The following is a 15,700-nucleotide window of genomic DNA, read 5'->3' as shown; positions in this document are numbered from 1 at the left end:
AGAAGCTGAGAAGCCTTGTGGTTTAGGGAAACTTTTTTTTTTTAACTCTAGTATAATTAACATACAGTGTTATGTTTCAGGTGTACAATACAGTGAATCAGTACTTCTCTCCATTTTTCAGTGTTCATCACAATAAATGTGCTCTTGATCCTTTCACCTTTTTCACCTGTACCCCATTCAAATCCCCTCTGATAACCACCAATTTGTTTTCTGTATTTGAATCTGATTTTTTGTTTGTCTTTTCTTCTTTGTTCATTTTTTTTGTTTCTTATATTCCACATGAGTGAAATCATAGGGTATTTATCTTTCTCTGATTGACTTATTTCACTTAGCATTAATACCCTGTAGATCCATCCATGCTCTTGCAAATGGCAAGATTTCATTATTATGGCTGAGTAATATTCCATTATACATACACACACACACACACACACACACACACACACACACACACCACTTTATCCACTCATCTATTGATGGGCATTTGGGTTGTTTCCATATTTTGACTATTGTAAATAATGCTGCAATAGACATAGGAGTGCATATATCTTTTCAAATTAGGGGGTTTTTTTGTTTTGTTTTGTTTCGTTTTTTGGTGTTCTTTGGTTAAATACCCAGTAGTGCAATTACTGGATCATATGGTAGTTCCGTTTTTAACTTTTTGAGGAACTCCATACTGTTTTCCACAGTGGCTGCACCAGTTTGCATTCCCAGCAGTGCAGTAGGGTCCCTTCTTCCCACATACTTGCCAAAACTTGCTGTTGGTTCTTGTGTTTTTTATTTTAGTCATTCTGACATGTAGGAGGTGATATCTCATTGTAGTTTTGATTTGTATTTCCCTGATGATGAGTGATGTTGATAAGGGAAACTCTTCATACTTTAATTTTTAAACAACTGTTTACGTCATGGCAGAAAATCATATGGTTTCATAAGACTTGTATGTACATGTTCAAGCCAATCATTCATTTTTCTTTTAAAATACATGTGCTAAATATTATATGTTTGTGATTATTACTGTGAAGTGGCATTTTCACATCTAGAATAAAAGACACTCCGTAATAGCATCCATAAAATTATAGAGACTTTATTTTACATTTCAATAAGTTTCTATAAATAAGAGCAAAACTTCTCTTTTTACTGCAAAGCATGGAACCAGAATTACTGCTGAATTGCAAATATTTATCCAGGCTCTGTTCTCAGCCTGCAAGCAAACAAAATAATATTTGAATTTCTGCCAAAGGAGATGTTAAAAAATAGCTATAGTTTGAGATCGCAAAAGATGTAGCAGCCTCTATGAAAAGTAAGTCTTATGACTTTGAGAGAAAACAAGTTTTAAATTGCCAGGTAAAAATGGATATACTGCGCTTTCTAAAGTGAACAGTTAGAGTTGTGTGAGGGATAGAAATGTCACCAAAACTTTAGATTTAACTAGAGGTCAAGTATTCAAGCATAGCAAAATGTCCAATTAATTTAATGATCATGCAGCTTAATAGTTAAATGCTAATAAATCTAACCTCTCTAGAAAACGTATCTAGACGTACATCTGTCTGTGTATATTTTCACAAAGGTGCAAGGAAAAAACTAACTGGTTATCATTGAATGTGGTTTATGAGCAAGTGCCTCTTGCTTCTTTGTGTTAAGAGTCATTCATATTTTATATAGTGATTATATATACTTTATTTTTATATTCTCCCCTGCCCTACTTCACTAATCAAAATGAGAAGCTCTTAGTATAATTGTGTCCCTTGCATTTTTGTTAGTGGCCTCTTCTAGTGGATCTGGCAGTCGAGTAGATTACTGTCCAGTAGGAGAGTTCTGTGTCCTTCACAAAGTTGACTTCCCCAGCACTGACATTTTTAACTTTCTCATTCTTCCCGTTCCTCCATTCCTCTAGTATCCCTCCTGAAGAATGCATTGAGCATCTAATACTTGGTACAATGTTGGATACTAGAGATGCCAAGGTGGTTAAGAGCTCCCTTAAGAAGCTTATTCTAATCTGATATGTGTCTGTACCTGCAGCAAATGGACAAATAGGAATCGTGTCTTAAATCCAGGCGCAGCTCTTTGTGCTTTTGCATATGCTCTTTCGCCAGCCCAGAATGTGTCTTTCTCACATGGTAGACAGGGACTGTGTAACAATTACTACTCATTTTTCGAGACTAGATTCAAACGTAGAGGTTGAGTGGGTTGATCCTTCACTCCATTGCCATAGCATCTTATAGTTCAGCATACAGAAGAGTACCTGGCAGAAAGGAGATGTTTAATAGATTAATAATTTTAATAATATAACTGAATGAAGTTGATTATGCATGTCACTGAGATATTTATAGTACCTAGTGGGTGAGAAATGTGGGCGTATGTGCCTATGCACGTGTATGTGTGTGTGTGCTTAACAATATAGTATATTTCAAGGACAATAAATTGAAGTAGAAAAATCAGGAAAGATTTCATACATTTAATGACATTTGATTTGAGCTTTGATTATGAGGAATTATGTCAAGAGGTGGAGAGATGAGAGAGGACATTTCAAGGATTTGATACAACATGGACCATATGTGGTAATGTAATATGCCTGGAACATAGTAATTTTTAACAGGAAAGCCATCCATTCAAGAAAAATGGAGCAGAATAGCATAGAGGTTAAAAAGAATAGCATGGAATTGGAAAGCTTGACTTTACACCATGGCTACTACTTTGTCTTTTCACGTGACATTGGACAAGCTATTTCCCCTCCCAATACCTCAGTATCATTATCTATCATATGAGAAAAAGAAGAGTATATACTTCATAAAATGGTAGAGAGAATTACAATATACATAGAAAATACTTTGGATATAACATATATTTTTTACTATGTGTTGTAGTTATTGTTAAGAGGTTTTAAAGACATAAAACTGTAATGGACCCTTAGACCTAGATTTTGAAGGAACTAGGAAGATATGCTGGTAAGTTTTGGGTTTGTTTTTTATTTCTTGTTTAAATTTTACTTATTTATTTTGTTTAAATATCACACAGTTTAAAAGTTGCTAGGCCTACCTCCTAATGCGAATTAGAGGTTAGGATTGCAACCTATATATTAAGGGGACGCAAACATTCAATTCATCACCCCATACAAAGTGGTAATGAATGATATTTTAAAGTAAAGTTCTAGGAATATCTTTTAAAAGACAGGAAATAATGCAGGCATTTAATTATTGTAACTTGCATGTAACAGTTTTTGAAAGCTGACATGTGTATTACTGCTTTAGACAATATTTCAAAAAGTTTTCTTCCCTATGACTAGAGATAATGTTCTTCAAAATAATTAAATTCCAGCATTATCTGAAAAGCGCTCTTTATTTATTTATTTGAGAAATGTATTACATTTGCCCTTTAAAAAACATCTTTTCTCATGTCAGTCTTATGAGACGGTGTATTCCCCAACAGTAATTTGGTTCCATTATATTTACATCACTAAGATGTTTTAGAAGCTAAAAATCATATATTAACAGGAGAAAACTATAGAAGGAATAGATTTAGGTAGCTATTGTTTTGGTTTTGTAATTGTCAGTGAAAAAAAAACATGCTTTAATAGGTATCATAAAGGAAAAGAGAAAGAGATACTCTCAGAATGGAACATTTCACCGTTAGGTTAATGAAATGATAATCAGTTGGAAGTGTATTGGTCAAATCCTGTAATGCTTCTGTATGAAGTGAGAGGGGAAAGTTGAAGGTAGCTCCTTGGCAACACGGCAGAGAAGTTAATTGTATTTCAAGGGGAGGATTTGCTACTGTAAAGTCAGTCCCATTTGTGCAGTGTAGACCATGTTGACAGTGCACTATTCTGTTTATATCGTATGTACCAATAGGCCTTTTCTCTTATTTCAGATAAATGTGGACAACGTGGTCTGTGTCGAATTAACAGAAACTAAAAATGCAAAAATTATTTCATTTGCTTGGAGTTAATTCTGAGAAATAGGGTGATCACTGAAGAATCAAAATATATCTAAAATGACCTTTTAACTAATTGGAACCCCAATAATGATAATGATTGATAATAATTATCAATTATTGAGCCTTTATTATTTACCAGGTAATACAGTAGACCCATTAAATAGATTATATAATTTATAATTGCAATAACTTTATAAATAATATATTTTTATCCCTTGTAACTGTAATTTCAATAATATGCCTAGGGTCTTACTCATAGTGTGTGGTTAAAACCACAGCAACCTCAATATTCAGAGCCATTGTTCTTTGGCTTAATATAACCCTGAGTCTCTTAAATATGTCTTCAGCAGTATGATCATGAATTATATGTCATATTTTCTACATGCCATTAACTCTTCACACCTGCATTAATATTCCTTTTTGGGAGTCTAGCATTTTCTTTGTTGTCATTAAGAATCTATTTTCTTTTCTTTTGTCCTTCTGGAAACTGAGAAACCTAAATTAAAGTATTGCATTTGAAATCTTGGTGCTAAATTTCTTATTGACACTTTATTTTCTAACAAATGTAATTGGGTTTTTCTTCTTCTTTTTATCTTTTTAATCTTTTTAGAATTTTTTGACCTAGCTTGAGCAATAATGGCAAGCTTATGTCTGAGAACACATTGTAAAACTAAGTGCTTGTAAATAATAGAGGATAATATTGGGTTGAATGCATGCCAGAAACTTCTACTCTTCTCTAAAAGTGTCTGAGCAGAATATATTGCGCTTTAAAGGGATTCCATCTACTTGAAACTGCAGTTTCTGGAAGCAATTTATATATTCTTAATAGCTTTGCAACCTATATCCCAGAGGAGCCTGATGCCATAACCTTAGTATTATTGAACAGTGGTGTACACAGTGTCTTTGTTTTATAAACAAGATAAAAAAAAAAACCCAAACATCATATACTTCCTCAAAAAGTTTATAGTTTAAACTTCAGTTCAGCTCAGCACAACACAACAGAGAGCAGGCAAAGAATGCCAAGTAAGCCTTACAGTTGTGAGAGCTTGGGGGATGGGCAAAATTTGGGGAGTACTGTGAGGAAGAAGCAGCTACAGACTTTATTTAGTAATCCTCAGAGCAGTAACACAGGACAGTCTAGGAAGTTGCTGGGGATAACAGCACATGCTACCCAGGCTAAGCTATTAGTTGATTCAGTTATAAAAACCACTTCCAATTTGGAAAAAAAAAAAAAAAGACAAAAGGACAGATTTGATGAAGAAAAACAGTATATTACTTGGCTAAAATTTGCAGGTGTGTGTGTGTGTGTGTGTGTGTGTATGTATAAATAAAACTTGTAGTGTAGTCAGATAACTTCCATTTAGGGACTCTTCTGGAAGAAAATGAGCAATATTTATTGTACATGCAGTTTCTATATATCACTTAATTTTATTTAATCCTCACAATGTCTATGTAAAATCGGTAGAGTGGGCCTTAATTTACGGATAATGAAACCAAGGATTAAAGAGATTTAATATTGTTTTCAAGGTCACACATTAATTAGTGGTGGAGCTGGGGTTCAAGTACTTCCTCAGAGTTGTGAGAAGTCAAGAGAACACATACCATGTGCTTAGAAAGACTCTCGGCGCACAGTAAGCGCTATAGGAATATTACTGATTATTATTACCTATCATTATTATTACATGGCTTAATTAAAGGGGAGTTTCTCTTTTCCCCTTTTGTTTAGTGCACACATAAAACACAGCCACCCTACTAGGAGTTTTCTCCCTCTCTCAGCAACTTCTATATTAAGGTTTAGATAAAGCCTCTGCTGTGCAGAAGTTATTGATTATTTGATGTTTTCTGTGTCACAGCATCCAGACATTCCCCTTGGCCTGTGGTTATATTGTGTTTAACCCTCTCGTACCCACCTCATGCAGGCAACCATTTCTGACGAGCAGAAACAGTACAGAATACCCCAATCGGAGGCATTCCGAAAGATTCATTAAGGACGTGTCAAACAGCAACCCGCTTTGCCATTTTCACTTAAAAAGCTCTCGGACTTGTTATTTGAATGAGTGTTCAGACCAGTTAAAGAGGAACTTAGAGGTAGAATCAGGAAGGGGAAAGTCAAAAGAGAAAAGGTAAGAAGACTCTATGGCCACTATCATTTTAGGTCAACACACTGGTGCTGGAAGACATTAAGCAGCAATATATAGCTTTATTATCTAAGAATTAATGCAGAGAATACATCTTTTTTTCACAAAATGTTTTTCATCTAAGGATCAAAAGTCCCAGCTATTTCCAGTAGAAGCATCTGTTGCTTTACCAGTTTCCACAGAGATGAGCTCGTGTTGATTTTCATCACATTTGTTCAAGTCTGGAATCTGGTTAAAATACGCAAACAGCCACCCTGCCAGTTAAGAGCTGCAAGGATCTAGTACCCTGTGAATAATGCTCTGCACCTACCTGCATTCATTCCAATTCAAATGGCATTTGCGATTATGAATGTGAGCATGGATTATTTAAAAATGCTTTAGAGTCAGAAGCATAAGATGAAACAACCTACAAGGAAGAATACTGTGCTACACACATGCTCTTAGGAAACATAATTATATTTACTTTAAATCTTTCCAATTGTATTTTATTTTTTAACATTATTTTGGGAAAACTTTTGTAAAAAGAAGTAGTCTTGTCAATTGTGTCTTAGAACGTTGTCTAACCTGCAGATTGACCATCATAGGCATTCTTCTGTTATCCAACTTATGATGCTTTATTATCATTATCTATATATTGACGGCACATTAATATTCTGAGTTGAAACCAGATTTGAAAACTACCATGTTGGTTACAAAAATACTGATTCAAAGGGACACATGCACCCCAATGTTCATAGCAGCATTATCAACAGTAGCCAAATTACGGAAAGAGCGCAAATGTCCATCGACTGACGAATGGATAAACAAGCAGTAGTATATGTATATACCACGGGTTTTTTTGTTGTTGTTTCTGGATTGTATTTTTTTTCAGGGGTTGGGGGGTAGGTGAGGAGTGTGAGCAGATGCCTCAATGTCCTGGCTGCCAAAGGCATCACAAAGAAGTGGGTAGAGGAAGACTGCTCTTTCCCTGCCTGTCTCAGTCAGTGTCGCCTTGTCCTGGGAAGGACCTCTTCAGCTCTGACTCTTGCCCCTTCCCTATCAAGTCCAAAATGTCCAGGTCACATAAAAAGAGGAGCTTGAATGGGGATTAAACCAAGAGCAGTTTTAATGGCTTTCTCCCTCCCATTTCCCCACTGTTAGTATTATTATTACACAAGAATAAAGGATTCCTGAGAGCCTCTCCTCCCCTCTCCCTTGGGCCCCCCTTGACAGGACTCATCCCTACCAACCCCCATGGATTTCTGGGTAAAAAAAAAAAAAAAGAAAGTGAAAGGCACTACAGGGGTGGGGGTGGGGCTCAAGTGCCAGGATGGTAGAGGGTCATGGCCAGGCCCTTGAGGGTTGAGAAGTGTCCTGGGGGCCCCAGTGGGGGCCTTCCCTGGGCCCAGCTAACAGGCCTAGGAAAGTCCCTCCTCCCACCCCGACCCACTCAGAGTCTGCGGCAGGAGGATAGTTAGTGTTGGGCTCAGAAAGGAGGAATGGAGGGCCCACTCTACCAGGACCCAAGGGCCAAACCCAATATCCATACGATGTACATGCATATACATACAATGGAATATTACCCAGCCATCAAAAAGAACAAAATCCTGCCATTTGCAACGTGGCGGAGCTAGAATGTATTATGTTAAGTGAAATAAGTCAGTCAGAGAATGAAAAATACCATATGATTTCACTTATATGTGGAATTTAAGAAATGAAACAGATGAACATGGGGGGAATTAAAAGAGAGAAGCAAAGCATAATCCAGACTCTTAAATATAAAGAACAAATTGAGGGCTGCTGGAGGGGAAGGGAAGTGGGCACAGGGGTGGGTTAAATGGGTGATGAGGATTAAGGAGGGCACTTGTGATGAGCACCTGGTATGTAAGTGATGAATCACCGAATTCTACTACAGAAACTAACATTGTATGTTAGATAACTGGAATTTAAATAAAAACTTAAAAAAGAAAAAAAAAATCTTAGGAGTGCCTGGTTGTCTCAGTCAGTTAAAGTGTCTGCCTTTGGCTCAGGTCATGATCCCAGGGTTCTGGGATCAAGCCCTGCCCGTGTAGGGCTCCCTTCACAGTGGGAAGCCTGCCTCTCCCTCTCCTGCTCCCCCTGCTTGTGCTCTCTCTCTCTCTCAAATAAATAAATAAATAAATAAATAAATAAATAAATAAAATCTTAAAAAAAGAAAAAATCTTTAAAAAACTATGATGTTGTTGAATTGGAAATGTTTATATTTGTGTACCCACAGCTAATGAAAGTGTAAAAGAAACAGCAGAAAACAAACAAGGGTGAAAGTGCTGACAAGTACTCTTGGTATAATTACTAAAGTATTGTTTTGGTTTTAGTCACCTTGCTGCAGGCCTTTTTCATACACCCCAAGCTCCTACACTCAGTCTCCCAAGCTATTAGAGAGTCTCAGGTGGAAAATAAGAAACCCTAAAAATTGGGAATATGAGTAATGTATGTTTTTCTATATTTTAAAACATTTTGAATATTTAACTGATCATTTCCAAAAAGAGAATTGCTATCTGATATCTGGCCATTTTTAAATTTATTTTTCTGTGTTGCTAATATGGTACAAATTGCTAATATGTCAAAATTACCCCCCCTTATGTTAATGCAGTAACACTAATTTTCAGGGACAACAGGAAATGCAAACGATCACCACAGAACAGTAAACACAGCAGTCATTATTAAGCACTGCCTAATACCACGCACTGTTTTGTGCTCTTGTCCCAGACTCTCAATGGTTTTATGAGAGGGTACTACTCCTCTGCTTTGTAGAAGAGAGAACTGAAGCTCAGGGAGTTTCAGGTAATTTTCACAAGCTACTTCAGTAATGGAAATGACAGCCAAATTTATATACTTTCCAGTTCTATGAAGATGCTGCCTCACAAGTATTGGTTTGCTATGGAAGGATGGCAGTTAATCTCTTATAGTAGAATAAAATCTCCCCACCATATTTTTCTGTCAGAATCATCCACTGGCATTTGAGTAACAATGCTTACAGGTATTTGTATGTGAACAAATGTTTGCGATACCTGTTGACGTTATAGATATCATTGTACCTTAAGCACCTTCATAATCAATGGCCTGTTTCCCCAAAGTGAAACTTTTGTAAGACTTTATTCCTCCATTTTTCCCCACCATTTAAATTTCTCCGAAGTTCTTTCTATGATTTCTGTTGACTTCACAGGAAACCACTCAGGGTGAGTAAGCATCTGAGATCAGCAATGTGTCTGTTATAATGACAGTGGGGACAGAAGTTTGATTTTTATTTTCATCTTCCTTTCCCAATGTAAAAAAAGTCACTAAAACAAAATGAGCTAAGATGGTGATAGTAATCAAATTTTGTATCAATATTTACTCTTTCATTGTTACAAGTAATTGAACAAAGTGTAGGGTCTGAATTTACTTCAACTATTAATATATACATGCATTTATAATGACCAAAGGACAAACCTACAAACCTATGCTACACTGAGTTATATTGACTGTGTGCCCTTCAGATAATTCTACCCACCATAAGTTTTCAATGGATTAATACTTAAGAATTAAAATGGGGTTGTAAAGGAAGTACTACCACTTAACAGTAAATATATATTTATGATTTTTTTCTTAAATTTAAATTAATATCCGGGCTGGGAAGATACATATAGAATTTATAAGAGTGATTGATTTTGGAGAGAAACAAAAAGGATACTTATTTAAACAAATATAGGGTACTTATTTATTTTATGTTTTGTAACTCAATGGATAGGAACATTGATAGTTGTCATTTATTCTAGGTACTTTGGTAGCTCCTTAAACTATTCAAAATAAAGGAAGGGAAAAATGAAGAGAGGATAAACAGAGGGGGAAATGAACCATGAGAGACTATGGACTCCGGGAAACAAACTGACGTTTTTAGAGGGGTGGCGGGACGGGAGATGGGCTAGCCCGGTGATGGGTATTAAGGAGGGCATGTATGGCATGGAGCACTGGGTGTTATACGCAAACAATGAATCATGGAACTTTACATCAAAAACTAATGATGTACTGTATGGTGACTAACATATCATAATAAAAATAAAGTTAAATTAAATTAAATTAAAAAAATAAAGTCAAATAAATATATCAGGAAATACGTTTTTGAATCTTTTCTGAATAAATGTTTATCTGTAATTTTTTCTCATGAAATAGAGGCTAGAAAATCATTTGAAAAGAGAGATGTTACTGTGTGTATGTCTATAAAACTTACAAATTACTTTTTAAACTAATTTTATTGTCTCCATATATAAATGTTTCTGGGAGGTATTCCTGATAAGATGTTGACTATGAAGACTGGTGTTTGGCCAGTATCAGATTTTCACCATGACACTTAATTTGATAAGTTGTTTTGAATCGGGTTCCTAACTAAAATAATAGAGACATAATGGCAAAGTAAAAAGAACAACCAAACCCCCAGAAATTAGAATAATATTGTATTTTCTCTACAGTTTCCTATATCTGTGCCCAAGGAAGGTCAAGAGATAATCATTTCTGTGAGCGCTATACTCCTTATCTTTAAATTGGACATAGGAATGTTTTCTTGTTAGGATGATATTGAGAATTAGAAATAATATACAGAGAGCACCTAACCCAGTGCCTGAGATATGATAGGCATTCATCTTCTGCATCAGTTATTTGAAAAATATCTGGAAAAAGATGGTATGTAAGTATAACAACTGCTTCCCTGGTGATATATCACTAATAGCTACAAGGCAAGATTTTGGAAAGATTCAAGTAAGAAATTGTCTTCAATATTGCTTTTCAGTTGTGCATTTATCCCAATTCCACGTATTGTATGTGTGATCACTAGTCGGGGAGGAAAGACAGAATGTCCATTTATCCAGTCTATTCCAGGCTTAAACACAATTGAAATTATTTATAAACTGACAGAGGGAGAATAGAAATGTAAGCAGAAAGATTGTCATCATTTGGTTAAATTATACTTAATATTACAGAGGTGCATTTTTAAAATGTGTCTATCATTTTACACTTTAATAGGCTCTACTACAAGTATGATAGTAAAGGTAGAAGAAAGTGAATTTTGCAACTTATAGAAAATCACATCTTTTGACTAAAATAAGACTGAATTTTTATAATAAGCTTTAAGTGTACTTAAACATATTATCATGTGCTTCCAGTGTTCACATCTGTAATGAATATCAGAGGTTGACTGATTTAATAGTAACCCACTCTAAATAAATAATTTGTGAAGAGAATATGGTTGAGTAAATAAGAGTAGCATGAGGCAAATGATATCCAAGTAACGTAATCTGTAAGTAGCAAAATTTTAAATCTGATATCCAGCATCCAGTTTCAGAGATTGCTATAGCAGGAACAAAATTGGAAATATCACATTGGCATAGATTACTGATTTTAGCATATGGATTTCCAAGGCTTGAGGAAAAGTTCATTCTGGCCTTACAGGTCCCGAAGAATAGAATCATCATGATGACCTTCCATGATCTGATATAAAAATATTTTCAACTTTTATTCATTAAGCAAATACTTGGGATAGTTACAGTTGCTCTCCTTTAATTGGACATTGTATGACACATTTTACATTTTTGTACAATATTTGATTTCTTGCTCACAGCAGTCCTGTGATGCAGGTATTTTCATGCTTTACAGAAGAGGGAAGTGATACTCAAGTATCTTTCTTAAGTTTATACAGTGGTAAAGTTCGGATGCAAATTCAGGTTTGTTGCATATATCGCATAGCTTCGTGAACAAGGGAAAATGATTTTGTGACTTCTCCACTTCTTCTAGAGACACATATGTTCTGAAATTGGTCCGTGCCATTTTTGCTTTTGGTTTGCGGATGAAGAGCAATTAATTATGCCTTGCTGTACTGCCTTCCAAACGCGTACAGTAAAAGTTCCCTGTGTTTTTCATTGGAAGAAAGTATATGTATCAAAACTATGCACATGAAAACTTTTAACATATTCTTTTATTCAGTCCAATTAGATAAACAGTTCAAAGCTTAAATAAGAAAGCAAAATGAATTCCGTAGGTTCACCTGGCTTTCTGTTTCCTTCTGCTATGCATAATTCATCAAAGATTTCCTTTTTGCTTATAGGGATGACTTGTCAAGCTCGAACATCTTACACTGAAGATGAAGTTCTTTGGGGTCATCGTTTCTTCCCTGTGATTTCCTTAGAAGAAGGATTCTTCAAAGTTGATTACTCCCAGTTCCATGCCACATTTGAAGTCCCCACCCCACCTTATAGTGTGAAAGAACAGGAGGAGATGCTTCTGATGTCATCCCCTTTAATAGCACCAGCCATAACTAACAGCAAAGAAAGACATAATTCTGTAGACTGCTTAGATGGGCTAGATGACATTACTACAAAACTTCCATCTAAGCTGCAGAAAATTACTGGAAGAGAAGACTTTCCCAAAAAACTCTTGAGGATGAGTTCTACAACTTCAGAAAAAGCCTACAGCTTGGGAGATTTGCCCATGAAACTTCAACGAATAAGTTCAGTTCCTGGCAACTCAGAAGAAAAACTGGTATCTAAAACCACCAAGATGTTGTCTGACCCCATGAGCCAGTCGGTGGCCGATTTGCCACCAAAGCTTCAAAAGATCGCTGGAGGAGCAGCCAGGATGGAAGGGAATCTCCCAGCCAAATTAAGAAAAATGAACTCTGATCGATTCACATAACAAAACACCCCCATAGGCATTATTTACTGTTTGATTTAGTAATAGTCCAATATTTGGCTGATGAGGTAATCCTCGAAGGAATCCGAAAGGTACATTTTCCCCCCAGTCATATATGCATATTTGAGAACCCTTTCTTCCCAAGTATTGCCACTGTGCAGAAAGCAAAAGTTGTGTAAAGGGAGGACATCATAAGAAAGTTCTTCTTAACGGGCATGTATTATCACATCAAGCATGCAATAATGTGCAAATTTTGCATTTAGTTTTATGGCATGATTTATATATGGTATATTTATATTGTATATTCTGGAAAAAATATATATATATTTAAAGAGGTGGTACTCTTCACGACATTTCTAACATATGTATTAAGCCAAACATGAGTGGATAGCTTTCAGGGCGATAAAACTATATATATATGTGTGTGTGTATATATATATATATATCTATACATATGTGTGTATATATATATACACACACACACATACATACGTACATATATATCTGATAAAATTGTGATGTTTTGTTCAAACTTGTAGTTCTTGTGCATGTTTACTTTATTAGGCTAGGAAGGCTTCTGGCATTGATTATTAATACCAAATATTTTAGCCTTAAATTATTTGTCATTTTAAATTCTGATTTAGTGTTTTTTGCTGTTTAAGGTCCTGGGAGTTTATCAGTTGTACTTTATATGAGGGAGTCACATGAGTCTATGCTATTTATGGCCCTGCATAAATATAACCATTATAGATTTAACTTGTAAATTTTAGAGCATACCAATATGCTAAAAATTTTTATGATTTTTAAAAGTTGCTAGTACTAGGGAAAAATTGGTGATTTAAGAATTGGTCCTTTTCTGGACTACTCGAAGTCTGGAACTCTGTTTTGTACATGATCTAATGGAAACATGAGCTCTGAACAAATGCTGAATCATTGTAATCATCAGTAGCCAACTTACATTGAATATATCAGAATCTGCTTGAAATTACATAATTAATGGTCCCTGTTTCACACTGAGTCAATTGGTAACATTTCCACTCTTTTTCTGGAATTTCTGTCGTTTTAAAAACCAATAATTTATTCTTGAGGCGATACAACAATACAATGAAACAGATGATAAATATTTATGCTTAAAATATGTATGTCTAAATGAGTCTCTTTTTAATGCTGTTCTCTTGTTTGTGGCATTTACTGTATCAGGACAGACTTTTTTCTGCATCTGGGGAACCTATCCCACCCATGCCTGTCACTCCATTCAGGAAGAATGTTATGTATATACCTGAGAGAATTTTAAATTAGATGAACTGAAGATATTTTACCCATGTGGGCTTTTTCGTTTGCTTGTTTGTTTGGTCAATGTTGATTTTATTGGTGTCTTGGATCCCTGGCCTACCAAAGTAATTTTAGCAGTACTATTTTCTAACCCCAAGGTCTGATATTTATTACTCATTAGTGGAAATAATAACTATTGCTCAGAAGAACACCTACAAAATCAAGATTTAGAGTGTAGAGATTTTTATGAAAATTTATAAGTGCTCCTTATCAAAAAATCATGGATTTTCCTCTGAAATTTCTTTGGGCATTGCATTGTAAGTCTGTCCAGAATTAAACTATTTCTCCCTATTAATATCTAAATCCTTAATGGCTGGTTTGGGGTCCCATCATTTCCCATTTTTTAGCAATCCTGTGATGATTTTCTTATTGGAAAATTATTGCATCAACAGTCCTATCATAACTACAATAATACCTTCCGGCTACCTCTGTATCAACCAAATTCTGTAGGTGCAAACATATCCCAGGGAATTGTTACTGGCAAAATGATCAACCTTGAGCATTCATCCACTGTGAATAGAGGTAGCTGTTCTACCCCTTGATCCCATTTGCTGATTATAGAAAATGAAATAGTAGCAGAGAGAGAAGGGAGTCTAGGGGGCATGAGAGATTTATTATCAGTGGAAGAAACTCCATAGATCATTTAGTCCAAATACTTAACACTAAATAGAGCCATAATCCAATTTGAGGAGTCATTCTAATTTGTCTTTGGTACCGAGGAGAACATGGGACCAAAAACAAACTCTCTGAATGTATTCACTCATTCATTCAACAAAATTTTTTGCATGCCTTTTATGTCCTAGGCAGTTTTAGGTCCTGGAGATTTGGCTATGACTAAGTCAGAGGAGGTCGCTGCCCATTTGAACACTGCATATGGGTAGGAGAGTGGGGAGGGGCCCTGTCGAGACAGAACACAAAGGAGATGATTTCAAGATACTCAAAATAACAGTTTAAGGTAAGAAAAACAGGACATCAAAATAGAAAAACGACTGGGTGGAGAAAGAATTGATGATTTTAGAAGAGGTGACTGGCTTAGGGAGGGAGTGATATTTCAACAGACGTCTGAATAATGAGAAAAGAACCACTTTTGCCAAAATTAATTTTTCTCAGTGATGCTATTCCTTTATCTTTTCCACATATGTATGGGAAAGGTCTGATTTCTGCATGTAATTGCAGTTTAGCCCGTATTGCTAAGTTGGTCGGAGGTTCCAGTTTCCCCGGGAGAGTTTCAGTTTATATCTGTCGTACCTGTGTAATTAATGATAGCGCTCCCTTTCACTCTTAGAATGTCCTGGTTTGGATGACACATTATATGGTGACTCTATGTTTTTGTTGACACTAACTAAATTATGAAGTCTGATATATTTGGATAAAAATAAAGAATTGCTTTTTCTTCTCTTTTCGCTGATTTTTTTGACACTGATCAGTCCAAGAAAGATCATCTCCGTTTCGTGTATTTCAGCCTGCAGGACTGCTTATCAAAGTGGTTTCATGTAACATTTGTTCAATCTGTACATGACATGTTTTCTCAACAGCGAAAAGTTATGCATTTTATTGACTGAATAAAACATAAATCTCTGGTATTTCCATTTCAGGGAGTTATAAGAGCTCAAATCAAA

At 35.5% G+C, this 15,700-nt stretch overlaps 1 protein-coding gene across 1 annotated transcript in view; it reads left to right on the top strand.

Annotated features, from left to right (window-relative positions):
* KCNJ3 (potassium inwardly rectifying channel subfamily J member 3) overlaps nucleotides 1-15,477 on the top strand; it is a 147,993-nt gene extending 132,516 nt beyond the window's left edge. The window contains exon 3 of the mRNA XM_008686985.2: nucleotides 12,166-15,477. Within this exon, the coding sequence (XP_008685207.2) occupies nucleotides 12,166-12,752 (587 nt within the window). The 3' untranslated portion in view covers nucleotides 12,753-15,477. The remainder of the gene's footprint in view (nucleotides 1-12,165) is intronic.
* The last annotated feature ends 223 nt before the right edge of the window (nucleotides 15,478-15,700 follow it).

Source organism: Ursus maritimus, unplaced genomic scaffold (genome assembly GCF_017311325.1).
Source record: "Ursus maritimus isolate PB19 unplaced genomic scaffold, ASM1731132v1 scaffold_1, whole genome shotgun sequence".
In the NCBI taxonomy this organism is placed as follows: domain Eukaryota; kingdom Metazoa; phylum Chordata; class Mammalia; order Carnivora; family Ursidae; genus Ursus; species Ursus maritimus.
This window is presented reverse-complemented; position numbering and strand designations above follow the sequence as displayed.